General features: G+C 42.1%; 1 protein-coding gene across 7 annotated transcripts in view; it reads left to right on the top strand.

Annotated features, from left to right (window-relative positions):
* Positions 1-27,583, top strand: part of invs (inversin) — a 301,666-nt gene that overhangs the window by 48,495 nt on the left and 225,588 nt on the right. For all 7 annotated transcript variants that reach the window (XR_007249558.2, XM_059655375.1, XM_059655369.1 and 4 more), the window contains one exon: positions 21,424-21,559. Coding sequence is in view for 5 of the 7 variants with exons in the window: in XM_059655369.1 (XP_059511352.1) it covers positions 21,424-21,559 (136 nt within the window). In the remaining 2 variants the exon portion in view is untranslated. The remainder of the gene's footprint in view (positions 1-21,423; positions 21,560-27,583) is intronic.

Genomic DNA, 27,583 nt, shown 5'->3' with positions numbered 1-27,583 from the left:
TCATTATGATAATGGCTGATCATCCACAATCAGTATCCTATTCCTGCCTTAACCCCATAACCCTTGATTCCACTATCTTAAAGAGCTCTGGCTATCTCTTTCTTGAAAGCATCCAGAGAGTTGGCCTCCACTGCCTTCTGGGGCAGAGCATTCCATATATCCACCACTCTCTGGGTGAAGAAGTTTTTCCTCAACTCTGTTCTGAATGGCCTACCCCTTATTTTTAAACTGTGTCCTCTGGTCCTGGACTCACCCATCAGCGGAAACATGCTTCCTGCCTCCACAGTGTCTAATCCCTTAATAATCTTATACATCTCAATCAGATCCCCTCTCATCCTTCTAAACTCAAGAGTATACAAGCCCAGTTGCTCCAATCTTTCAACATATGATAGTCCCGCCATTCCGGGAATTGACCTCGTGAACCTATGCCACACTCCCTCAATAGCACACCAGGTATGAGCGTGCAGCCTTACCTGGCTGGGAGCAGTGCCTGCAATTGGAGTTTGTATAATCATGCACAATACCTCACATCTTTCATGCTTTAAACAATTTGAGGCAGGCAGGGTTGCCTTAACCCTTTCAAGTCAAATTACCTTTTGAATGCTATTCAAGAAAAGGCATCGAGTTTCAATGTCTCTGTTGTCCAGATTGAAGTAGAAAGTCAAATCTGCTGATAGGTGAGACAGTTTTGTTCTTTTGACAATTCATCCCAAACAAAACCACGTTTGAATTTCACAAGTAGTTGTGATGCCTGGAGCAGACATTCTCACAACCAAATGTGACGGACACCGTAAAAACTACTTTTTCCATTTCAAAAAAAAGTAGCATTTTAACATTTGCCATATCTTAATATCTCTATTGGACACCACATAAAAATCACTCAGTTTTTGGAGAGCAAGTGAATTTAATTATGGAAGTCAACCTAAAACAGCTTTGTTATGAGTACCCCACACTTTTGTGCGGACTAGATGGCTAAATTAATTTTTCTTTTGCATGATGACAATGGAACTTTATGGGGTTTTGTCCTGTTTATGATTCCTAATTCCCCTGTCAAGAAAGGCTGGCCTTTGACCTGCTGTCTCTAAGTCACTGGTAGCAGCCAAGAGTATGGTGGTACAAGGTCATTGTTCCTCGAATTTTAAAAATGTTTAACATTACAAAGAAATCCAACCCTATGGGAAGCTATCCATCATTCACAATCCACTTGAGATCTCAAACTCACACTTGCTTTAATAATGTGTGAAAACATTGACAAATAATGGATTGATTACAGATTAATTACAGATTGATTAAAACAGATACATGGAGGGAAATATTGGTATTAGTAACAGTGAAAACTAATCACAATCTACTTTCCTTCTATTCCTCAGAACATTATGTTGGTGTACAGGGAGCAACAGCACCTAACACTGCAATTTAATAATTGTTGATATAGAAAATTCATTTCTAACTTTTAACTTAAGCACCTTTTGAACAGTGGTAATTTGTCTAAATCTCCAAACACAAAAAACTGCTAAAAACAGAACCTATGCGAACCAAAAATAAAATGATTATTCTTTTGAGTAATTACTTTTGCCAAGGTAAGAAAATTATATTAAAAAAAGTTGATATTAGTATGTAATGTGAATGGAAATATCAAAGATATTAAACTTAGCTACTCCGTTACATTGTAATAAAATGTGAGGCTGGATGAACACAGCAGGCCCAGCAGCATCTCAGGAGCACAAAAGCTGACGTTTTTGGCCTAGACCCTTCATCAGAGAGGGGGATGGGGTGAGGGTTCTGGAATAAATTGGGAGAGAGGGGGAGGCGGACCGAAGATGGAGAGAAAAGAAGATAGTGGGGAGGTAGGGAGGGGATATGTCAGTCCAGGGAAGACGGACAGGTCAAGGAGGTGAGATGAGGTTAGTAGGTAGGAGATGGAGGTGCGGCTTGGGGTGGGAGGAAGGGATGGGTGAGAGGAAGAACAGGTTAGGGAGGCAGAGACAGGCTGGGCTGGTTTTGGGATGCAGTGGGTGGAGGGGAAGAGCTGGGCTGGTTGTGTGGTGCAGTGGGGGGAGGGGCCGAACTGGGCTGGTTTTGGGATGCAGTGGGGGAAGGGGAGATTTTGAAGCTGGTGAAGTCCATCTGGATACCATTGGGCTGCAGGGTTCCCAAGCAGAATATGATTTGCTGTTCCTGCAACCTTCGGGTGGCATCATTGTGGCACTGCAGGAGGCCCATGATGGACATGTCATCTAAAGAATGGGAGGGGGAGTTGAAATGGTTTGCGACTGGGAGGTGCGGTTGTTTATTACGAACCGAGCGGAGGTGTTCTGCAAAGCGGTCCCCAAGCCTCCGCTTGGTTTCCCCAATGTAGAGGAAGCCACACTGGGTACAGTGGATGCAGTATACCACATTGGCAGATGTGCAGGTGAACCTCTGCTTAATGTGGAAAGTCATCTTGGGGCCTGGGATAGGGGTGAGGGAGGAGGTGTGGGGGCAAGTGTAGCATTTCCTGTGGTTGCAGGGGAAGGTGCCGCGTGTGGTGGGGGTGGAGGGCAGTGTGGAGCGAACAGGGGAGTCACGGAGAGAGTGGTCTCTCCGGAAAGCAGAGAGGGGTGGGGATGGAAAAATGTCTTGGGTGGAGGGGTTGGATTGTAGATGGCAAAAGTGTCGGATGATGATGCGTTGTATCTGGGAGGTTGGTGGGGTGGTGTGTGAGAACGAGGGGGATCCTCTTTGGGCAGTTGTGGCGGGTGCGGGGTGTGAGGGATGTGTTGCGGGAAATGCGGGAGACGCGGTCAAGGGCGTTCTCGATCACTGTGGGGGGAAAGTTGCGGTCCTTGAAGAACTTGGACATCTGGGATGTGCGGGAGTGGAATGCCTCATCGTGGGAGCAGATGCGGCGGAGGCAGAGGAATTGGGAATAGGGGATGGAATTTTGACTGTATCGGCGTCGCCTCATGCTCCCAAGAGGAGCTCGAACAGTTCATCCATTTCGCCAATACCTTTCACCTCAACCTCAAGTTCACCTGGGCCATCTCCAACACATCCCTTACCTTCCTGTCTCCATTTCAGGCAACCACCTAGAAACTGATGTCCATTTCAAGCCCACCGACTCCCGCAGCTACCTGGAATACACCTCCTCCGACCCACCTTCCTGCAAAAATTCCATCCCCTATTCCCAATTCCTTCACCTCTGCTGCATTTGAGGCATTTCATTCCCGCTCATCCCAGATATCCTTGTTCTTCAAGGGCCACAACTTCCCCCGCAGTGGTCGAGAACGCCCTCGACCGTGTCTCCCGCATTTCCCGCACCTCATCCCTCACACCCTGCCCTCGCAATAACTGCCCAAAGAGAATCCCCCTAGTCCTCACATACCACCCCACCAACCTCCGGATGCAACGCGTCATCCTCTGACACTTCTGCCATCTACAATCCGACTCCACCACCATAGATATTTTTCCATCCCCACCCTTGTCTGCCTTCCAGAGAGACCACTCTCTCTGCAACTCGCTTGTCCGCTCCACACTCCCCTCCAACCCCACCACACCCGGCACTTTCCCCTGCAACCGCAGGAAGTGCTACACCTGCCCCCACACCACCTCCCTCACCCCCATCCCGGGCCCCAAGATGACTTTGCACATCAAGCAGATGTTCACCTGCACATCTGCCAATGTGGTATACTGCATCCGCTGCACATGGTGTGGCATCCTCTACATTGGGGAAACCAAGCGGAGGCTTGGGGACTGCTTTGCAGATTACCTACGCTTGGTTCGCAGTAAACAACTGCACCTCCCAGTCACGAACCATTTCAACTCCTCCTCCCATACTTTCGACCACATGTCAATTCTGGGCCTCCTGCCGTGCCATAATGATGCCACCCGTAAGTTGCAGGAACAGCCACTCATATTCTGCTTGGGATCCCTGCAGCCCTATGGTATCAATGTGGATTTCACCAGCTTCAAAATCTCCCCTTCCCCCATTGCATCCCAAAACCAACACAGCTCGTCCCCGCCTGCCTAACCTGTTCTTCCTCTCACCTATCCCCTTCTCCCACCTCAAGCCGCACCTCCATTTCCTACCTACTAACCTCATCCCGCACCCTTGAACTGTCCGTCCTCCCCAGACTGACCTAACCCCTCCCTACCTCCCCACCCATACTCTCCTCTGCACCTATCTTCTCCTCTATCTATCTTCAGTCCGCCTCCCCCTCTCTCCCTATTTATTTCAGAATCCTCTTCCCATCCCCCTTTTCTGATGAAGGGTCTAGTCCTGAAACGTCAGCTTTCATGCTCCTAAAATACTGCTTGGCCTGCTGTGTTCATCCAGCCGCACACTTTGTTAACTTAGCTAGCCATTTACTTGGCAGGATTTCTAGGGCATTGGGGTTAAGTGGCTGAACGCACTAAAAGTAAAATGTGTTGGCAATACCACAAAATCTAAGTTGTTCTAGTTTGTTGTATACCTGTTTTCAGTTTTTCAAAATGATATTGCTCATCATTTGTGACCATTTTTTAAAAGTCTGAATAATAGTGGTGAGGCTGTTCGTACTAAGTATTAATACCTGTAAATTGTATAGTTACGTACTGCTACTGCACATTTGCAGGAAAAGAGATGAGATGAAGTTGCTGTATTTATGTGATAAATAATGACTAAACTCAGCGGAAAAAACGGACTTACAAATTCTTCCTATCCACTCTATCCAGCTGTTCATTATTTTGGAAACCTCTATCACATCTCATCTCAATGGCCTTCTCCCAATGTCTTCAATTTATCCTAAGAACAGATGTTTCTTGCCCCTGGAACCGTTCTTATAAATGGCTTCTGTATTCCCATCTATCCTATAATGTGTTGTCTACAACTGAACATAGTACTCCAGCTAAGGTCTAACAAGTGTCTTGTACAAGACACCTCCCTGCTTTTGTACGCTATTCCTGCATTAATAAAGCTGAAGACATGGTTTGCTTTATTAAGTACTCTCTCTACCAGACCTTCTACCTTCAATAATTTGGGAAGAGTCCACCGATAATCATGCCTCACTGTTCTGCAAAGTGTATAAACGTACATTATCTAATGAAACTACCAAAATAACCAATTTGTCTGACTGGCTGCCGCACAGGATAAAAGCAGTTCACACCAGGTTCATCAATAACAGAAAATGACAACTTTAAATACAGCAATGAAATGAAATGATTTCTAATATACAACTGTGATTTAAAATATATGTTTCAGTCTCCAAATACACCTCGGTCATGCTTAAGATAAACAAAAGACAAAAGGTTAAGACATAAACTATGGTTGGAAAAAGAACGTAGGCAAATTAAATAAAATTCTGAACACTACAAATTAAGAACACAAGGTGTAAAATTATTTTCTCTCAACCTTTTTGATTTTTGCAGTGTTAACACAATGTTGCCTTTAGGTGATAGCCATTCTTTGAATCAATGGCTGATCAGGCAGACTGAGGTCTTTTCTTGTCCTGTTTGTTCTCCTAAGCTTTCTTTGTTGTTCAGTCTTTTCCCCACATGGATTGAGAGAGAAGAGATGGATGCTTTCTCCCTTCTGACTCTAGACATTTCTTCTCTATGGCTCCCGGGAGTTACAGCTTTTTAATACTCTGCAGTTTTGGGAGATTGTTGAGATGTCCTCAGTCTCAAATTCTTCCTTTTACTGCTTCAAATGATTACATTGTATCACAGAATTTGACAATATATGCAGTACTTGATTTTCAAGTTGCAAAACATTCCTGGTCTTTTGTGGTCTAACAACCCTTTCAGTTCACAGTCCCAAAAGTGAAAACTATGTTGTCACAGCAGGAAAAGTCAATAAGTCATTTGAAACCGAAATGTCATTACTTTGATATAAATTGATTACAGGTGGATTTTAGTTGGGAGGGAGCTGACAAAAGTGTTTTCAGTGTGCTATGAAGCTTTTACCAAAAAGCATCTGTCTTGTAAAATAAATAATTAAAGCTGTTGGAGGGCATCTTTAATTTTATGTTTTGTGTACCCTTAAGACCCATCATGATTCGCTGATACCGTGTGTTTAGTTGCCTGGACCAGCCTGTCCAGAATGTAAGCACTGATCTCCGTGGTGTTTCTGATCCATACACTCAAAATAGGACTCCAATGCTGGTGGTTGTTCAGGTCAGCTGCTGCAGTCCAGCAGGTGTATTTTCCTCAGGGCTATCTGAAAGGGTATGTAAAACTGTGGTAGTCAAGGAGAGGCGTGAAGGATTCTGAGCAGCTTTCAGCACCCTTGTTTTCCCATAGCCCCTCTGTCAGAACCAAGACCTGTGGTACATGTTCCAGTGAGCATGAATTGTCAACGATGTTCCATATCTGAATATAATTCCCATGATAATGCTGCTCGGCCCCATTCTATATGTTTCTCAGGTGAAAGAAGAGCCATGTTGTTAAAGGCTTTGTTGCTATATAGGCCACCATGCACATGGCCAATAGGGTGAAATAGCTGACTCAGGCAAGACACCTCAGAATTAAACATTGTGACAATTGCCTGGAAATTGAACATGCATAATATTTTCTGGTGGTCTCATACCACCTGAACTTGGATAGAATGGAATGCATTTCTTGTTGATGCATTTCTCAGACCTCTCAGGGTGTCCCTTGATTAGTCCAAGGGCAGAGACATTATGCTGTAACTGTATAACATGTCAGTCAGGCCGCAGCTGGACTATTGTAAGCAGTTTTGGAATCCACATTTTAAGAGAATTGTGATATAACTGGACAGGGTGTAGAGGAGATTTACCAGGATGTTGCCTGGACTGGAGTTTGTTATGAAGAGAGATTGAATGGTTTGGATTGTTTTCCTTAGAACAGGGGAGATTGAGAGATGTATAAAATTATGAGGGGCATACACAGGTAGAAAGGAAAAACTTTTCCCCTTGATGGAGGAATCAATGGCACCCCCAGGGCCATAGATTTAAGGGAAGGAGCAGAAAATTTAGACGAGATGTGACAAAAAGCTTTTTCACTTGGAGGGCAGTTAGAATATAAAACTCATTGCCTGTAAGAGGGTTAGAGGCAGAAGCTGTCTTAATATTTAGATGTGTGATGCTAAGGCATACAAGGCTATGGGTCAAGATGGCGACAGAATAGGGTTCCTCACCAGAGCTCGTCTGTTCTGAACTCTTTTCTGTCTTTTTCTTTCTTTCGTCACTTTTTTATTTTGTTTCTTTGATCTTTGCAGCTTGGTCATGGAGCCAGCAACAGCGGTGGCTAGGGGACTTTGGTTGGCCACAAGGCCGCCAGTTGCGGTTGGCAGCATCACAGTTTCATCAATGTCTAGAGTGGTGCCAGAGCAGGACTTTACAGCAAGGAAGCTAATGTGGCAACAAAGTGTGGCAGCAGTTAGGACCTAGCATGGGCCCAGATGGTGGGAGCAGCGAGGCAGTGTCCCAGCCAGTGGAGTTTTGCAGCGGCAGTGAGAGCAGCTGGCAAACACGGGCAGTACTTAGCCCAACGCAGGGAAGAGCACGCTTGGAGTGTCTGCAGGCCTATGGCTTATGAAGGGACTACAATGTTTGACTCTTTAACTTTATTTTCCAATTTTTTACTGAGAAGACTGTGGTGCTGAGCTTTTTAACTTATTTCTTTTATTTTTCGACTTCTGCAACTGAGATTTTGTTCTAAGCGCATTGTACCTAAGATGCTACCATGTGTTGGCGACATTGTACACTTTCCAGTGTACTTAAGTACACATGACAATAAAACCTAAATCTAAAATCTAACTGCTGGAAAATGGCATTACATTATTTAGTTGGTTGTTTTTGGCTGGCGCAGACTTGATGGGCTGACAGGCCTTTACTCTTTGCTGTAGATTTTTACAGCTCAAATGTACAATAAGTTACTCCTTTCACTGAGGAATAATCAGATGTTGCAGCAAAACTGGTTTCTTCTGAATCTTGGAATGCCTGTGGGCAAGGTGTAAATATGCACAACCCACAGAAACAGGGCATGGTCATTGAAGTAATGTATATAAATATACTATTTAAGATTGCAGCAATTTGTAAATATTTTGCTTGAAATGCACAGTCAGATAATTAGTGCGCCACCTCCATCTAGTGGCCTTAATGCAAAGGTTTCATTTAACTGATCAGTACTTCTGTAGTGTGAGCATACGAATTCGGAGCAGAAGTAGTCATAGATAAGTACAGCACGAGAACAGACCCTTTGGTCCAACTGGTTCATGCTGACCAGACACCCGAAATAAATATAGTCCCATTTGCTGGTATTTGGCCCATATCCCTGTAAACCTTTCCTACTCATACATCCATCCAGATGCCTTTTAAATGCTGTAAATGTACCAGCCTCTATCACTTCCTCCAGAAGCTCATTCTGTACACACACCACCCTCCGCATGAAAAAGTTGCCACTTATTAGGTCCCTTTTTAAATATTTCCCCTCTCACCTTAAACTAATGTCCTCTAGTTTTTGACTGCCCCAATCCAAGGAAAAGACCTTGCTATTTACCCTATCAAAGCTCCTCACAATTTTCTAAACCTCTATAAGGTCACCCCTTAGCCTCTTCCGCTCCAGGGAAAGTAGTCCCAGCCTATTCAGCCTCTCCCTTTAACTCAAACCCTCCAACACTGGCACCATCCTTGTAAATCTTTTTTGAACCCTTTCACATTTTACAACATCCTTCCTATAACAGGGAGATCAGAATTGCCCACAATACTCCAAAAGTGACTTAACCAATGTCCTTTATGGCAGCAGTATGACTTCCCAACTCCTGTACTCCATGCATTGACCAATAAAGGCAAGCATACCAAACACCACCTTCACTATCCTATATACCTGAAACTCCACTTTCAAAGAACAATGAACCTGCTGTCTAAGGTCTCTTTGTTCAGCAACACTCCTAAGGAATTTACCATTAAGTGTATAAGTCCTGCCCGAATTTGCCTTCCCAAAATGCAGCTCTTCACATTTATCTAAATTAAAGTCCATCTGCCACTCCTTGGGCCATTGGCCCATTCTGATCAAGATCCCATTGTACTTTGAGGTAACCTGTCCACTACACCTCCAACTTTGAGATCATCTGCAAACTTACTAACAATAACTCATATGTTCACACCCAAGTCATTTGTATAAATGACGAAAAGCGGTGGGCCCTGCACCAATCCTTGTGGCACACTGCTGGTCACAGGCTTCCAATCTAAAAAGCAAACCTCAACCACCACCCTCTGCCTTCTACCTTCAAGCCAGCTCTGTATCCAGATGGCTGGTTCTCTGTGTATTCTGTGTGCTGTAACCTTGGTAACCAGTCTACAATCCAAAACCTTGTCAAACGCCTCGCTGAAGTCCATGCAGACCATATCCATCTCTTAGCCTTCATAAATTCTTTTTGTTACTTCCTCAAAAAATTCAATCAAGTTAGTGAGACCTGATTTTCCCATACACAAAGGCTTGTTGACTATCCCTAGTCAGTCCTTGCCTTTCTAAGTACATGTAAACTTTGTCCCTCAGGATTTGCTTCAACAAATTGCCTACCACTGATGTCAGGCTTGCTGGTCTACAGTTCCCTGGCTTTATCTTACCACCTTTCATGAATAGTAACACCACATAACCCATTGCCAGTTGTCCAGCTCCTCTTCTGTGGCTATTGATATAAATATCTCAACAGGGGCCCAGCAATCACTTCCCCAGCTCCTCCAAGTTCTAGGGTACACCTGATCAGATTCCGGGGATTTATGCATTTTAAGAGATCCAGCACTTACTCTTGTGTAATATGGGCATTTTGCAATATGACCCTATTTATTCTTCCATATCCTTCTCCACAGTAAATACTGACGCAAAATACCCACTTAGTAGCTTCCCCACCTGCTGCGGTTCCACATATAGGTGGCCTTGCTGATTTTTAAGGGTCCCTATTCTCTCGCTAACTAGAATCCCTTTGGATTCTCATTAACCCTATTCACCAAAGCTGTCTCATGTCCCTGTTTTTCCCTCCTGATTCCCCTCTTAAGTATACTCTTACTGATTTTATACTCCTCTAGGGATTCACTCAATCTCTGCTGTCTATACCTGACATGTGCGTCCCTTCCTATTCTTGACCAAAATCTTAATTTCTCAAGCCATCCGGCATTCCCTGTAGCTGCCAACCTTGCCCTTCACCCTAACAGGAACATACTGTCTCTGGACTCTCGTTGTCTGATTTTTGAAGGCTTCCCATTTTCCAGCTGCCCCTTTACCTGCAAACATGCCCTACCCCTCATGATCAACTTTTGAAAGTTCTTGCTTAATACCTAGGCTTCTCAACCCCTCAAGCCTGCTCTGTCATTCAATAAGATCATGGTGTATCTGATTTTTCAGTTATGTTTCCATCTAATCTTGATAATCTTCGATTCCACTGCCAAACAAAAATCTTCTATCTGCAGAATATTCCATCATGTTCTGAGGCAGAGGTCCAAAGTTGCACAATTCTCTGAAAGAAAAAAAAACTCCTCATCTTTGCCGTAAGAGGGTGACCTCTAATTTTAAAATAGTGCCTACTAGTTCTGATCCAGCTCAAAAAAAATCATTCTTTCCGTATCTACGTTGTCAAGCACATTCAGTATCTCATTCACTTCAATCAAGTCACTCCTCACTTTTCTGAACGCCAGTGAAAATGAGGCCACCTGTTCAACCTGTCCTCATAAGACAACTTACTGATTCCATGCATCACTCTCGGTAAACCTCCTTTGAAGCACCTCAATGTATTCAAATTCTTACTTAAAAAGGAGGAGCACAGTACTGGAGTACGGGAATGTTGAGTACAGTATTCAAAATGTGGGGTCATTAATGTCCTTGTTTAACTGAAGCATGACGTAGTCATAGAAGCAGAAGTTCAGCATGGAAACAGACCCTTTGATCTAGCCATTCCATGCCAAACATAATCCCAAATTAAACTAGTTCCACCTGCCTGCTCCTGGCCATATCGTTCCAAACCTTTCCTATTGATTTACTAATCCAAATGTCTTTTAAATGTTGTAAGTATGCCCACATCCACTACTTCCTTGAGAAGTTTATTCCACATGTGAATCACCCTTGTGTAAAAAATTTGCTACTCAACTTCTCTCCTCTCACCTTAAAACATGCCCACTAGTCTTGAAATACTGCATTCTAAGGAAAAGACAACTATCATTAACTCTACCTATTCTCCTTAATATTTTATAAACTTCAATCAGGTTACCCCTCAACCTCCTATGGTGCAATGAAAAATGTCCCAGCCTATCCAGGCTTTCTTTTTAACGAAAACCATCCATTCCCTGTTTCAATTCCTGTCATAATAAAAGATAACATTTAATTAAGCTGTTTAATTCTCTTTGTATCTGCACGCTAGCATTTTGTGACTTGTGCACTGGTGCATGATGATCCTTCTTGCATCTCAAATGATATGTAATGAACTGAAGCTCCAGTGAGAAATGCTGCTTGCTTGTCCAGCAGAATTGGACTTCTAACTTGCATAATCCAAGACAAAACAATTACTGCAATCTTTGTATAAGTTTGGAAATATTTGAAGCTGGTTTCAATTTGCTGTCAGTAGTGCGATAGACAACAGCTTGTTTTCTGTTTCATGTCATTATAGTATAATATACTTTATTTAATTACAGTAGAAATTGGAAACATTTTCAATTTGAAGGTACTTCTTTAAAGCTTCCTGTAAAAACAATTTGGCCCTTCAGTTGTTAATCAAATTGAGGATATGCAATCCACCTTATTAATAAAACAGTGAAGTCAGTGAGAGGGATGGAATTATCAGATAGGAAATTGCTTGTGGCAAGGACTTTGGCTCTTCCCAATACTTAATTGGAGTAAATTTCAGCTCAACTAATGATGGATGTTGGACAAACAATGTAACAGATTAGAGACAAGGGCACAGTCCTTTCGAATTTACTATGGACATTAGGGTGGGAGGGTCTTTAAATTGAACAAAGAGAAATGCCGTAAATTAAAGCTCAGTGGCTATAGTTCCAGCCTGTGTTTCAAGTTTCTGAGGAAAAACTAATGTAAGCATGTGAATTAGCAAAATAGAGTATTTAACAGTCATTGAAAATCAAGCAGATAAAAAGGCCAAAGCTAAATTTTGTTTTACTGAGAATGAGATGTTAGTGTTATCTGTTCCTGGGGAACCATTAAAAAGAATGTTCAATGGGCCTTATCAAAACAAGAAGAAACTTGGTGATGTGAACTACAGAGTACTCCAGACAAGAAGAAAATTCCATGGGTTTGTCATGTCAATTTGTTAAAGAGAGAATATGACAGGGAGGAGAGTTAGGCAGTGAAAGGAATAGGAGGCAAAATAAAATATCAGCACAATTGAAGAATGAATCAGAAATGAAAAATCTTAAGTTGATCTTCCAGTAATTAGACTGGATAATATGGAGGTACTTAAATATTTAGTTGCAATATTTTTCTGCAAGATAGAACCATATCAAATTGACTACAGAGGATATTAGACTCATAATCTGATATATCTGAAAAGGACAGGAAAAGATTTTGTAGGTGTTAACAGAAGGGAGATGTAACCCATAAAACAACATTTTTACAGGCTCAGTCCAGAGAAGCTACCTCAGAAGAGTGAAGAGGTGAATTTCATGACAATCACATTATTAAACTTAGGAGCTGGAGCTCACCTATTGTGATGATGTCATAAGTGGACAGGCCACAAAGATTTTGTTGTAATTATCACAGAGTCAAAGTGATAACAAGAGCAGTGTTATCCTATTGCTCGTCTAGGGAACTGTATTGAAAGAATTGGACATGCACAATTCATTGCCAGTATCGATTTTGCTAAAAGGACATTAGCAATTTCCATAGAGTGGTAGAGTAAAAAAAAATCAGCTCTTTTAACAGCAGATAGACGTTAAGAATGTAAAGTCATGCCATTTGGAATGAAAACTGCACTAGCAACTTTCTAGTAATCAAACAACAAAGTTATTGGCCTGTGTAATTCTCCTTTACATCACTGGCTGGATTGTGTTCAGCAAACCTAGGAAGAATATTTATATCACTTGGATGTCCTGTTAGATAAGATACAGAGAATCAACCTGGTCATAAAAATGGTTAAAATTGAATTCAGTGAAGCAAGATTGAGTTATTTAGGCTACGCGGTGGGACAAAGTCAAATAGTATCAAAGGAAATGAAAATAGGGGCTTTTTTGGATACATCTGTGCATAAGACAAAACACAGAATTCTGCGATATATTGTCATACGTGAATTTTTGTTGAATGTCTCACGAATGACTTAAAAAAGTAGATATAAAGCTTACTCGATCTGTAGTTCTCCACTGCCCCTTCATCTCCCTTCTTAAATGGTGGAATGACATTTGTTTTGAATTATCAGGATGCTTGCAGAATCCATCACATAGCTAGAAGCAAGTGATGAATGCTGTAAGTAACTTGTTTTTTTTGTGTGCAATGATATTTACTCTAATGGTTGATTTCAAATATCAGCACAAATCTGTGAACTGAATAATCTTCGTGAAAAGTGATCAGGTGCTCTTGCTGTTCGCAGGAAACATGAAAGAAATATCAGCAAATTGAAGGCTGTTATTTAACAATGAAGAAGTTTTATTGCTTTTCATTTTGCTAAAACAAACAAAAACAAGACTTACATAATTAAAAATGGGGCCTTGGGCTGTTTTGTAGAACAGAGAGACCTAGGCATTCAGGTACATAATTCTTTGAAGTTTGCAACACATATAGATAGGATGGTTAAGAAGGCATTTAGCACACTTAACGTCATTGCTCAGACCTTTGAGTTTTGGAGTTGGGATGTTACTTTGAGGTTGCACAGGATATTGGTGAAGCCTGTTCTGGAATACTGTGCTGAGTCCTGCTCTCTGTATTAGAGCAGAGATATTATTAAGCTGGCGAGGGTTCAGAAGAGAGTTACCAGGATGTTGCCAGAATTGGAGGGTTTGAGTTTTAAGGAGACTCTGCATAGGCTGGCACCTTTCTCACTGGAGCATAGTGGGGTTAAGAGATGACCTTTTTAGAGGTTTATAAAATAATGATTGATTTGATAAGGTGAATAACGGGTGTCTTTTCTCTCAGGTGGGGGATTTCAAGACAAGGGGACTTATTTTTAAGGTGAGAGGAGAAAGATTTAAAAAAGACATGAGGGGCACCGTTTTCACACAGTGTGGTTCGTGTAAACTTCCAAAGATGGTTACGGCGTCTAAAAGATATTTAGATAAGTACATGAATAAGAAATGTTTGCAGGAACATGCGCCAAGCACAGGCATGTGGGACAAGTTTAGTGTGGGATTATATTTGGAATGTACTGGTTGGACCAAAGGGGCTATTTCATGCTGTATGACTCTGTGACTTCTATTTGTAGTATTTTAACCTGCCATTTTCTGTTTAAAAATTAATTATTAATTTGTGGGGGCGGTGAAGGCAGTTTCTGATTTGGAAATTGTTCATTATGCACATTTTCTTTGGTTCTTTAAAAGAAGTCGAATAGCGAAGCAGTTGGTTAGATTTGCACAACCCAATTCATTGTATTCAAAATGTATCACATTCAGAATGAATTTAAATTAATAAATTGTTTACTAATTTTTTTCAGAACACATAAATAGTTGATTGATAGTGAAGACTGAGCCAAAGTGACTGATGCTGTTCTTTATTACTTTAAGTTAAAAGGCTAAATGGTTTCTGTATGATTCACATTATGGGTACTATTCAGACTCAACTGCTTTCAGTTTAGTTTTACATTTTCATTAGATTTGCCGGTTCAGCTTCATTTGAGATAGAATTTGTGAACCTTCCTGCTTCTCCAATCTTTTTATTTTAAAAAAATACATAGAATAATTCTAGGAGTGATTGGGTTAACTCTTAGTTTTTGGCTCAAGATACTTCTGGTCTTTCGTGTGAAGTCTTGATGCATTCCAAAGCATTTGTTAAGGTTCAAGACTGTGGGAGGGCTGGCTAAGTAATTGAGGAGTTCCTGTCACGCAAGTGTGCTGAAAGTGAATGCTATGGTAATGATGTGGTGGATCTATGACGCTTGTTTGGGTAGCTTAGAAATTGCCAAAGTTCAAACACCATAAAAAAAAGTGGATTACTGTAATGAATGCCTCCTCATATATTCCATTGTGCATACAAAAACCAAAAAAGAAAAAGCTGTGTTTCCCAATGATTACAAATTTCATTGCAATTGCATGAGCAACAAAAACTTCTCAGCTCTGCATATGTGAAAGATTTCTTTTGAACATTTTTCAGATTTAGTTTGATTGACATGTATGTTGAATTTGCATTAAAACTGTCCTGAATTTAATGGCAATAATTAAAGTTTACATCATTTTAGGGAACACGGTAACATAATGGTAATGTCATTGGACTAGTAATCCAGAACCCCAGGCTAATGTTCTGTGGACATGGGTTCAAATCACACCGTGGCAGATGGTACAGTGAATTTGAATTAGACAAAATTCAACTTGAACTTGAATTCGACAAAAACCTAAAAACCAAAGCTTGTCTAATGGAAACAATTGTTGATTGTTGTAAAATCTCTCAAGTTCACGAATGCCATTTCGGAAAGGAAATTTATTATCTGTACTGAGTTTGACCTGCATATGCCCCAAATCTACAGTAATTGCCTCTGAACAATTACGATGGGCAATAAATGCTGGTTTCTCCAGTGACGCCCACATCCCATGAGTAAATTTTAAAATATGAATTGTTTACACATTGTATTGGTTATCCTAATTTTATTTGGATTGGTTGAGGAAAACAGTCAAATTTTATTTGAAAAGTCTGGCCTGGAAACTTCATATCTATGGCACAGTACAATATAATAATTAGATGTATGATTTTATGATAAAAGAATTAGAGTTAGCTAGTATTATATTTTCACTGTTTCTTTTGATCCACTTTTACTCACTTCTTGCTGTCGAACTACTCATTGTAATAACTGAACAGGTGTAGGTTGCAGCGCAGCCACAGTTATCTCTGGATCAGAAGATTTTAGATTCAAGTTTTACTTCAGAAATCTGAGCCCAAAATCTGGATGCCACTCCTTTGAAGTAGTGAAGGAGTACTGCATTGCTCAATGATGTTGTCTTTTGGATGCATGAGACTGTAAGATTTATGGCCATTCAGAATTAGGCCGTTCACCCGCCGATTCTGCATTGCAATTCGATCGTGGCTCATATGTTTCTCACGCCCATTCTCCTACCTTCTCCCTGTAATCCTTAATCCCTTTACTGATCAAAATCTATCTCTGCCTTAAATAGGGTCAGTAACTTGGCCTCCAAAGCATTCTGTGGCAATGAATTCCACAGATTCCCCACCATTGGCTGAAGAAATCCTTCCTCGCTTCAATTCTGAAGGGTCATTCCTCCTCTCTGTGGCCATGCCCTCGGCTCTAGTCTTTCCTGCTGATATGTGCATCTTCTCCATGTACACCCGTATCGAGACCTCTCATTCTTAGATTCTATGTCTGAATGAGATACCTCATCCTCTAAACTTCATCGAGCACAGATCCAGAGTCCTCAACCACTCCTTATATGACATGCCCTTCATTCCCAAGATCATTCTTGGAAACCTCCTCTGGACCCAGTCCACTACTGGTGCATCATTACTTCGATAGAGGGCCCAAAACTGCTCGCGATATTTCAAATTTAATCTGACCACAGCCTCAGTAGTACATCTCTGTTCTTGTATTCCAGCCCTCTTGAAATGAATGCAAACATTGCATTTACATTCTTGACTGCCAACTAAACCATCATACTTACCTTAAAAGAATCTTGAACATGGACCCCACTAAATGCTTTTTGCTTCAAATTTTGAACCCTTTTCCATTTAGAAAATAGTCTGTGCTTCTAATCTTCCTACTAAAGTGTATAAACTCTCATATTTCCATATTATATTTCATCTGTAAATTCTTTGCCCAATCTCCTAGCCTGCCCAAGTAATTCTGCAGCCTCTCCACTTGCTCATCACTTTCTGTCCCTCCAGCTACCTTTTGTGTCAACTGCAAACTTGGCAACAAAGGCCCACTTCCTTCATCCAGTTCATTAATGTATAATGAACAATTGCAGTCCCAACATTGACCCCTGCAGAACTCCATTAGTCACGGGCTACCATCCTGAAAACCTACTCTGTGCCTTCTGCCTGTCAGCCAATCCTCAAACCATGTCAGAACTTTGCCCCAAACAGCATGGGCTCTTATCTAACATATTTAGCAGCCTCTTGTGTGCCATCTTGTCAAAGGCATTCTCGACTCATTTTTCAAGTTGGATGTCCACAAAAAAATTCTGTAACATAGTTTCAGAGATAACTGGGAAGTCTCCTCAATGTCCTGGCCAACCTTAGCAGCCCCCAATCAACATAACCAAAGTAGGTTAACTGATTACGATCTTAGTGATGTTCATGAATGATTACTATTTGAAAATTGGCTACCACATTTCTTATGTTCCAATGAAATAATTTCATTACCTGTGAAGACCTTTGAGTCAAACTAGGATTGCAAATGGCATTCTACAAATCTTTCTTTAATTTGGTTGCCAGTCTGGATGAGAAGGAAATTTTCCAACTAAACATTGTGAAAGATCATAGCCCTGGCAACAGTCCCTTTGTATAACTGGAGGACCAGTCAAAAAAAAATGCATCTTTCTATTGACTCAATTTTAAGACCCCAGATCTTAGTGTTCATCTCAGATTGACTCCCAGATTTCTTTCATTTTTAATTCTGTGTGAAAACAATGGTTTGTTCTTGTATCAACTACATTCCTTCTTCTCAAAGGCTATAAATTCCCTAAGTTTGTTCAATAGCTTTATACTGCTCCAATACCTTCAAAACTGACATCTTTTGCCCTGGTAACAAAAGAAAAACAGAACTTGTCATTTGAAGTATAGGTCTTCTGTCATTTCTAGCTTCCAGTTGCTCCCACTGTATCTTGTCTCAACGTAACATCCCTTTCTATTCAATTTCTATTTCTAGTTTCTGCGAATTTACAAATGTGCCATTCTGTAAATTTGTTTTCCTTCCTAAATTCTCTCCATGCCTTATTCCTTCAAACTGTATTCCAAGCTATATTCTTACTTAGTGCCTTGAGGTGAAGTATTGCTTGCCTTTCTTGAGATTTTCCTTACTGCTGTAATCTACAGATGTCAAGTCCAAACATGATATCAATTTATCACTAATCTGTTGCTAAGTCATTTCTGAGATAGTAGGAACTGCAGATGCTGGAGAATCTGAGATAACATGGTTTAAGCTGGATGAACACGGCAGGCCAAGCAGCATCAGAGGAGCAGGAAAGCTGATGTTTCAGGTTGAGAACATTCTTCAGAGATTTTCTGAAGAAAGGCCTAGACCCGAAACATCAGTTTTCCTGCTCCTCTGATGCTGCTTGGCCTGCTGTGTTCATCTAGCTGTAAACCGCGTTAGCTAAGTCTTTTTTATCAGAGATAATGGGAACTGCAGATGGCAGATGCTGGACAATCCGAGATAACAGACAGTGGAACTGGATGAACACAGCAGGCCAAGCAGCATCAGAGGAGCACAAAAGCTGACGTTTCGGGCCTATACCCTTCATCAGAAAGAGGGGAGGGGGAGAGGGTTCTGAAATAAATAGAGAGAGGGGGTGAGGCGGAGGCGGATCGAAGATGGATAGAGGATAAGATAGGTGGAGAGGAGACAGAAAAGTCAAAGGGGCGGGGATGGACCCAGTAGAAGTGAGTGTAGGTGGGGAGGTAGGGAGGGGATAGGTCAGTCCAGGGAGGACGGACAGGTCAAGAGGGCGGGATGAGGTAGGGAATGGAGGTGCGGCTTGAGGTGAGAGGAGGGGATAGGTGAGATGAAGAACAGATTAGGGAGGCGGGGATGAGTTGGGCTGGTTTTGGGATGCAGTGGGGGGAGGGGAGATTTTGAAGCTTGTGAAATCCACATGGATACCATTGGGATGCAGTGTTCCCAAGCGGAATATGAGTTGCTATTCCTGCAACTTTCGGGTGGCATTGTTGTGGCACTGCAGGAGGCCCAGGATGGATATGTCGTCTAAGGAATAGGAGGGGGAGTTGAAATGGTTTGTAACTGGGAGGTGCAGTTGTTTATTGCGAACCAAGCGTGGGTTTTCTGCAAAGCGGTTCCCAAGCCTCCAGTTGGTTTCCCCAATGTAGCGAAGACCACAACGGGAACAGCGGATGCAGTATACCACATTGGCAGATATGTAGGTGAATATCTGCCTCTGCCTGCTCCTGCCCCATCAAATTCATCTCCACCTATCTGGACTCCATTTTCTCCTCCTTGGTCTAGGAACGCCCTACCTACGTCCGTGACACCACCCACGCCCTCCACCTCCTCCAGAACTTCCAATTCCCTGGCCCCCAACAATTCATTTTCACCATGGACATCCAGTCCCTATACACTTGCATTCCCCATGCAGATGGCCTAAAGGCCCTCCGCTTCCTCCTGTCCCGCAGGCCTGACCAGTGCCTCTGCACCGACACCCTCATCCCCCTAGCCGAATTCGTCCTCACTCTCAACAACTCTTTCGATTCTTCCCACTTCCTACAGACAGAGGGGGTGACCATGGGTACCCACGTGGGCCCAAGCTATGCCTGCCTCTTTGTAGGTTACATGGATCAGTCCCTCTTATGCACCTACACTGGCCCCAAACCCCACCTCTTCCTCTGTTACATTGATGACTGTGTCGACGCCGCCTTGTGCTCCCACGAGGAGCTCGAACAGTTCATCCACTTCACCAACACCTTCCACCCTAACCTCAAGTTCACCTGGACCATCTCCAACACATCCCTCACCTTCCTGGACCTCTATGTCTCCATTGCAGGCAACCACCTTGAAACTGATATCCATTTCAAGCCCACCGACTTCCACAACTACCTAGAATACACCTCCTCCCACCCACCTTCCTGCAAAACTGCCATCTCCTATTCCCAATTCCTTCGCCTCCACCACACCTGCTCCCAGGATGAGGCATTCCACTCCCACACATCGCAGATGTCCTCATTCTTCAAGGATTGCAATATCCCCCCCCCCGCAATAGTCAAGAATGCCCTTGACCGTGTCTCCTGCATTTCCCACAACTCATCCCTCATACCCCGTCCCCACAATAACCGCCAAAAGAGAATTCCCCTGGTCCTCACATACCACCCCACCAACCTCTGGATACAACGCATCATTCTCCGACACTTCTGCCATCTGCAATCCGACCCCACCACCAAAGACATTTTTCCATCCCCACCCTTGTCTGCTTTCCGGAGGGACCATTCTCTTTGAGACACCCTTGTCCGCTCTCCACGCCCCTCCATCCCCACCACACCTGGCACTTTTCCCTGCAACCGCAGGAAGAGCTACACTTGCCCCCACACCACCTCCCTCACCCCCATTCCAGGCCCCAAGAAGACTTTCCACATCAAGCAGAGGTTCACCTGCACATCTGCCAATGTGGTATACTGCATCCACTGTACCCGTTGTGGCCTCCTCTACATTGGGGAAACTAAGCAGAGGGTTGGTGACCGCTTTGCAGAACACCTACGCTTCGTTTGCAATAAACAACTGCACCTCCCAGTCACAAACCATTTCAACTCCCCCTCCCATTCATTAGAAGACATGTCCATCCTGGGCCTCCTGCAGTGCCACAACGATGCCACCCGAAGGTTGCAGGAACAGCAACTCATATTCCGCTTGGGAACCCTGCAGCGCAATGGCATCAATGTGGATTTCACAAGCTTCAAAATCTCCCCTCCCCCCGCTGCATCCCAAAACCAGCCCAACTCATCCCCGCCTCCCTAACCTGTTCTTCCTCTCACCTATCCCCTCCTCCCACCTCAAGCTGCACCCCCATTTCCTACCTACTAACCTCATCCTGCCCCCTTGACCTGTCCGTCCTCCCCAGAGTGACCTACCCCCTCCCTACCTCCCCACCTACACTCACCTCTACTGACTCCATCCCCGCCCCTTTAACTTGTTCGTCTCGTCTCCACCTATCTTCTCCTCCATCCATCTTAGTCCCGCCTCCCCCTCTCTCCCTATTTATTTCAAAACCCTCTCCCCCTCCCCCTTTTCTGATGAAGGGCCTAGGCCCTAAACGTCAGCTTTTGCGCTCCAAAGATGCTGCTTTGCCTGCTGTGTTCATCCAGTTCCACAGCTTGTTATCTTAGCTAAGTCTTTCCTTCTGTTTTGTGCCCTGATGCCTTACATTGTAAGACATAGTACTTCACGTAGTTTTTTTTTTCATTTGGAATAGCAAAATCAGTATCCACTCTTCACACTGTTTAAACAATTGTAACAACTAAATACTATTTTTAAGTTGATATTAGTATTTTTCTGACATGTACATAAGCCTGGATATATTCTTAGTATATTTAAGTTTGAATTTGGAGGGCTTATTTTGAAGAAAAGGCATCTTATTTTTGCCCCAGAATATTCCATACTATTCAGTTGAATTGTTCTTTACTCAGACTGGAATCTTACCTCGATCTGATGGAAGTACAAATGTTACAGAGAACTGGTTGTCTAATGGATCAATACTGACCTCTCAAGTTCATGCTGCTGCCGTCAATGGAGACAAGTGCGCACTGCATAAACTCATAACAGGTAAGCAACCTTGTATTTGTAGTTAAGTACGAAAAGGTTGCAAGAGTTAAACTGCTGACATGTAAAAGTAAATGAAATATTGCTCCATTTCAGAAAGTTAACTCAAAGGGTATAGATTCAGCAAAATTGAAGAAGCAATTAAATATGTTTTGGTGCACAGAGACTCAAATTTTTCAATTGCTCCATTCTAAAAACATGCTTTGAAAATGTTAAAGCAAAATGAAATCAGATTGGGGAGAATTTGAGTGAAGTAATACAAAATCAATGATTGAACACTTACCATTTTTATTTATACATCTAAATCTGATTTAAATTCTTTTATATGATCTCAATTGCTCTGTAAAGAATTTCACAAACTGTTGTCAACTTTTTGTTACAAATTTGTATGCCGAGATGGTTTTCTAAAAAAAATTCACTCCATTCCCACTGAATTGGTGACCTCTCAGCTTTGCTTTCTGGATATATGCTAGCTGACATCCTCAGCAGTTGCCTCTTGTCTGGTACTATTCAACATCCTTCAAAACAACAATTTCCTCCTATTTAAAAACAATGCTCAACTACTTTGTGTTTCTAATTTACACTGGCACCTGAAAATTCTGTTCCTTCTCTAAACCCTCCAAATTGTATAAACTGAAGCATATGTTTGAATTCCAGTGCCCCTGAGATAAATGCTAACCTCCCATTTCTTTACATTTCTTTTTTGATAGTTGTGCAGTAGCTTTAATAATTTGTATACTGGATACTCAAGTTCCCTGGTTCTCCTCAATTCCAGTCTCTCACCATTATGAAACTGTTCCATTATGTCTTTCCTGTACTGTACGTTCATGAGCTTGCACTTCCCTGCTTTGAACTGTTCACTAAAAGGTGAAGTCACATTGTCTTAATAGACCTCAGGGATAGTCTCATTGGAGAAAGATGACTAGTGAAGGTTTATCCTGAAGTGCACCAAGCCTCAGGAGAGGGCAGAGGTTGAGAAGTAGAGTCCTTCACGATACCGTCAGCTAGTGCAAGGATTGAACCCAGGCTGTTGGTGTGACGCTGCATCAAAAATCAGCCATCCAGCTAACTGAACTAACCAACAAAGGTCTGTTTTGAGTCTTGTCTAATTTCTGCTTTCAGCTACTCAATTTAAGATAACACCTAAGTTAGTGCCATCTATAAGCATGATTATAGAAAGCTCTCTTCATTCAATTGATGTATATGGTGAAAAGCTGTGACCCCAGTCATGTGCCTAGGGAATAGCATTTGTCACACACTGCTAATTAATGAACATTCCCTTTATTCCTACTCCCCAACTAACTGCGAGCCCATTCAGCTAGACTGTTATGTCATGACTTGTGTTTCAAAAATCTGTGCTGAGTTTCTGGCAGCCATATTTGCCAAAGTGTTCAACGTTGTCACTGATAATGCACGCAGTAATTTACTACAAGTGATGTTAAACTGACAAATCTATACTTAGGATTGACAATTAATTGTTAAATCAGGCAAGTTAACCCTGGCACAAATGAGGGCATGGTCTTCTTATCTCGGTGAACTCAATCTGTTTGTGAGAGTTTGTTTTTGAGCCATGAAGGAAAATAAACAATAGAGCTTTCAAAGACCTTGAACTGTAAGAGGAATCAAGTGGGCTTGGAATGCAATATTAAGTGCTTTTGTTATGCAATGTGTGGCACTCTTAATATCGTCTCCTGGTACACAGAGTAAAAATACATCAAAATGTGATAAATAGGCTACCAATGCTTATTTTCCATTAATAGCAACTCTACAAATTCATCACCTGCATCCAAGCCTCTTAAGTTCTACTGTTAACGTCTACCCAAATGTGTGGCTTTACCAACTACCAATTATATAAGGCTATATTCAAACAATGATGCACCTTTGAAAACTTATTGAATCTTCAGATCATGACTTTCAAACTAAGATTTTTGCATATCAAGTTAATCTCACCCAGGAGATAATAATTAAATAGCTTGACAATGCCCCACAATATTTCTCATGACAAATTGTCAGCCATTGGCAAGGTTCCTGTTTTGATGTATGAAAAATGTCTTAAAATTATCCTGTAACATTTCCTTACTCTTGATATTTTCTAATTACCCTGTTCAGTGATGTTATTACACACCTTTGGACCAGGTGAGTCTTGAAGCTCTGCATCACAGAAGCTCCTAGAAGAAATGCAGCAATGAATATCTCTTGAAAAAATTCATTACCCATCTGTGCAGGCATTTAATTCAGCATGTCACTTGGAGACTAGTCCATCATGGTAAAATATTGTGGGCCTTACATGTAACAAGACAGCCATTAGAGTCAAGGCGGTTGTTTCATGATTGATTTCTGTCAGAGATTGATGCCACTTGGTGCATTCAGCTTTTTGCTGGTAGGACTTGCCATTAGGATATTTGCCGCAAAGCTTTCACTGGGTTGTGTCAACCTAGGTTGTTTATTTTAAAAAGCCTTCAATAGATGGTAATACCAGATGTCACATGTTCCATCTGTGGTGCAGGACAATAGTGTATGGAGTCATACAGAATGGAAACAGACCCTTCAGTCCAACAGGTCCTTGCTGATTAAGTTTCCCAAGCTAAACTAGCCCCATTTGCCTGCATTTGGCCACATACCTAAATCTTTCCTATTCATGTATTTGTCTAAATGTCTTTTAAATGTACTAACTGTACCTGTATTTTTACCACTTCCTTTGGCAGTTCATTACACATCCTAACCACCCTCTGTGTGAATTAGCCCCTTAGGCCCCTTTTAAATCTTTTTCTTCTTACTTTAAATGTATTCCGTCTAGTTTTGAACTCCCCAACCCTGGGAAAAGGACCTTTGTTATTCACCTTATTTCTGCCCCTCATGATTTGATATACCTCTATGAGGTCACCCTTCACCCCTCCATATTCCAGTGAGAACAGTCTCAACTCATCCATCAATGTTGCAAATGTCTTTCAACTACTTGACTATATAATTTTATGGTCAACCTACCATTCTGAACACTAAATTCATACCACTCGAAGAAATATTTGAAAATTTGGGACTTCTTTAAAAATCAGAATTGCAGAGATTATAGCCACAATATGTGTTAAAATTATGAAGAATGGGAGTAGATAGAAGTAGAGTTTCTGGTGTTGAGCAATCTTGAAACTGGAGCACCCATATAAGATTAAATATGAGGCATTTTGGGCAAATATTCAGGAAACCTCTTCTTGTGGAGTGTAATTATGGTATACCATGACAACTTTGCCGACACAATTTCTACCTTAAATGCAGACAATGAAAGTTATAATGCAAAAGTTGTTGGCTTGGATGTAAAGATTAATAAATGTATGGAAGATTATTTTAGATTTGGAATTCAAATGTATATTTTTAAATATTATTTGTCCTCTCAATCATTCATCCCTTTGTGCCAGCTGTGATCATCTTGCTTGGATATGTTTCTTCAGCTGTTTGGCCTCCCTTTCTTGGATAATTCCATGTCCTGACCCTTCACTCTTTTTAGTCTTGTTGCCCATGGTCAGTTCTACTCCGCAACCTTTTTGAAAGCTTGATATTTCCCTGCTCTTCATGCCCCATGTAATGTCACACATCAGTTAATTGGGACCATTTCTTTACCAAGCCGAGGCCTTAACGATTCTGTCCATCATGCCATGTGCTTCCATGAATTAATGTCAGCCATCAAAAGCAACAGAATTTTTCTGCAACCCCTCATGGCCTGGCAAACCCTCTGCTCATCAATCCAGGGGATCCACCCTGGGTGAATGGAGAGTGCAGGAAGTCATTCTAGGAGCAGCACCTGAAGATGAGATGTCAACCTGTTGAAGCTACCAAACAGGACTACTTGCACACCAAACAGCATAAACTGTAAGTGATTGAGACAGAACTAAGTGATCCCCTAATGAGCGGATCAGGCCTGAGCTCTGTATTCTTGCCACATTCAGTCATGAATGGTGATGGGCAATTAAACAACTCACCAGAAGAAAGACCTTCACAAATATCTCCATCCTCAGTAATGGAAGAGCCCAGCACGTCAGCACAAAAGATAAATCAGAAACATTCACAGCAGCGTTCAGCCAGAAGTGCCGAGCAGATGATCAGCCTCCTCCAGTGGTCACCAACATCACAGATACCAGTTGTCAGCCAGTTTGATTCACTCCATGTGATATCAAGAAGTGGTTGGAGGTACTGAATTCTGAAAAGGCTATTGGTCCCAACAACATTTTAGCAATAATATTGAAAAATTGTGCTCCAGAACCTGTTGCTCCCCTAGCCAAGCTTTTCTAGTACAGTTATGATACTACCGACCTCTTCCTGACAGTGTGAAAATTTGCTTAGATATGTCATGTATGCAAAATCCAACCCAGCCAGTTATCACCCTATCGGTCTACTCTCTCAAGTATCACTAAAGTGATGGAAGGTGTCATCAACAGTGCTAGCTCGTAGCACCTATTTAATAGACCCCTGCTCTCTGACGCTCGGTTTTGGTTCTGCCAGGGCTAATTATCATCTGATCTCATTACACCCTTAGTTAAAACAGAAACAAAAGAGCTGAATTTCAGCAGTGAGATGAGAGTGACTGCTTTTGACACCAAAGCTGCATTTGACCAGGTGTGACTTTAAGGAGACCTAGCAAAATGGGAATTGGAAGAAAAACTCTCTGTTGATTTGAGTCATATCTGGCAAGTTGGAAAATGGTTTTGGTTGTTGCAAGTCACTCATCAATCACAGGCCAAGGACTGCTCTGCAGGATTTCTTCAGGGTAGTGTTGTAGGTTTAAACATCTTAAGCAGCTTCATCATTAAGCTTCCCTCCATTATAAGGTCAGAAGTGTGGTTATCACTGATAATTGCACAATGTTCAGCACCATTCAGGACACTTCAGATACTGAAACAGTTCGTGTTCAAATCCAGGCTTGGGATGAGGAGAGGCATGTAATGTTTGCTGTCCACAAATTACCACCTTGAGAAAGAGACAATCTAACTACTACCCCCTTGACATTCAGTGGTGTTATCTCACTGAATCCCATTATCAACATCCTAAGAGTTACTACTGAGGCACAACTGGACTTGCCATATAATTGTAGTGGCTACAAAAGCAGGCCAGAGGCTAGGAATATTGCAACGAACAGCTCACCTCCTGACTCCCCAAAGCCTGTCCACTATTTACAAGGCACACATCAGGAGGGTGGTGGAAATACTCCCTACTTGCCTGGATGAGTGCATTTCCAAAAACATTCAAGAGGGTTAACACCATCCAGGACAAAGCTGCACATTTGATTGGCACCACATCCACAAGAACCCACTCTCTCCACCATCAATGCTCAGTAGCAGCCTTGTATACTATTGACAAGATGCACTGCAGAAATTCACCCAAGATTCTTAGACAGCACTTTCCAAATCTATGACCATTTCCATCTAGAAGGACAAGAGCAGCATGTAAAGGATTGGGAACCCTTTAAAAGGCAGCAGAGACTAATTTTAAAAAAACAATAACGGGGGATTAGATGAAAAATGAGAGTAATTTAGCTTAGAAGATTATAAGAGTTTTTTTAGATCTCCAAAAGGTAAGTGAGAGACAAGAGTGAACATTTGAACCACTGGAAAATGAGGCTGGAGATGTAGTAATGGTGAACAAAGAAATGGTAAGAGAACTGAATAGGTACCTTGCATCCAGTTTCACAGTGGAAGTCACTAGCAGCATACCAGAACTTCGAGAGTCAGGAGTCAGAGGTGAGTGTAGTGGCCATTACTAAGGAAAAGGTGCTGGGGAAGCACTGGATAGAAAGCAGATAAACCACCCAGATTAGGTGGACTACACCTCAGATAGCTGAGGAGATTGTAGAAGCATTGGTAGTGGTCTTTCAGAAATCACTAGATTCAGCCATGGTCCGGTCTTCTGGAACCCTCCCTGACTCTAGAGGTTCAATGGCTATAGGACTAAATTTATAGCTCAAGACAAAGGAGAGCAAGTGGACATGATCTGTTGGATTTCCTAAGGGCCTTGACAAGATACTGCATAGGACGCTGTGCA

The sequence above is a fragment of the Stegostoma tigrinum genome, chromosome 2 (assembly GCF_030684315.1).
Source record: "Stegostoma tigrinum isolate sSteTig4 chromosome 2, sSteTig4.hap1, whole genome shotgun sequence".
NCBI classification, from domain to species: domain Eukaryota; kingdom Metazoa; phylum Chordata; class Chondrichthyes; order Orectolobiformes; family Stegostomatidae; genus Stegostoma; species Stegostoma tigrinum.
This window is presented reverse-complemented; position numbering and strand designations above follow the sequence as displayed.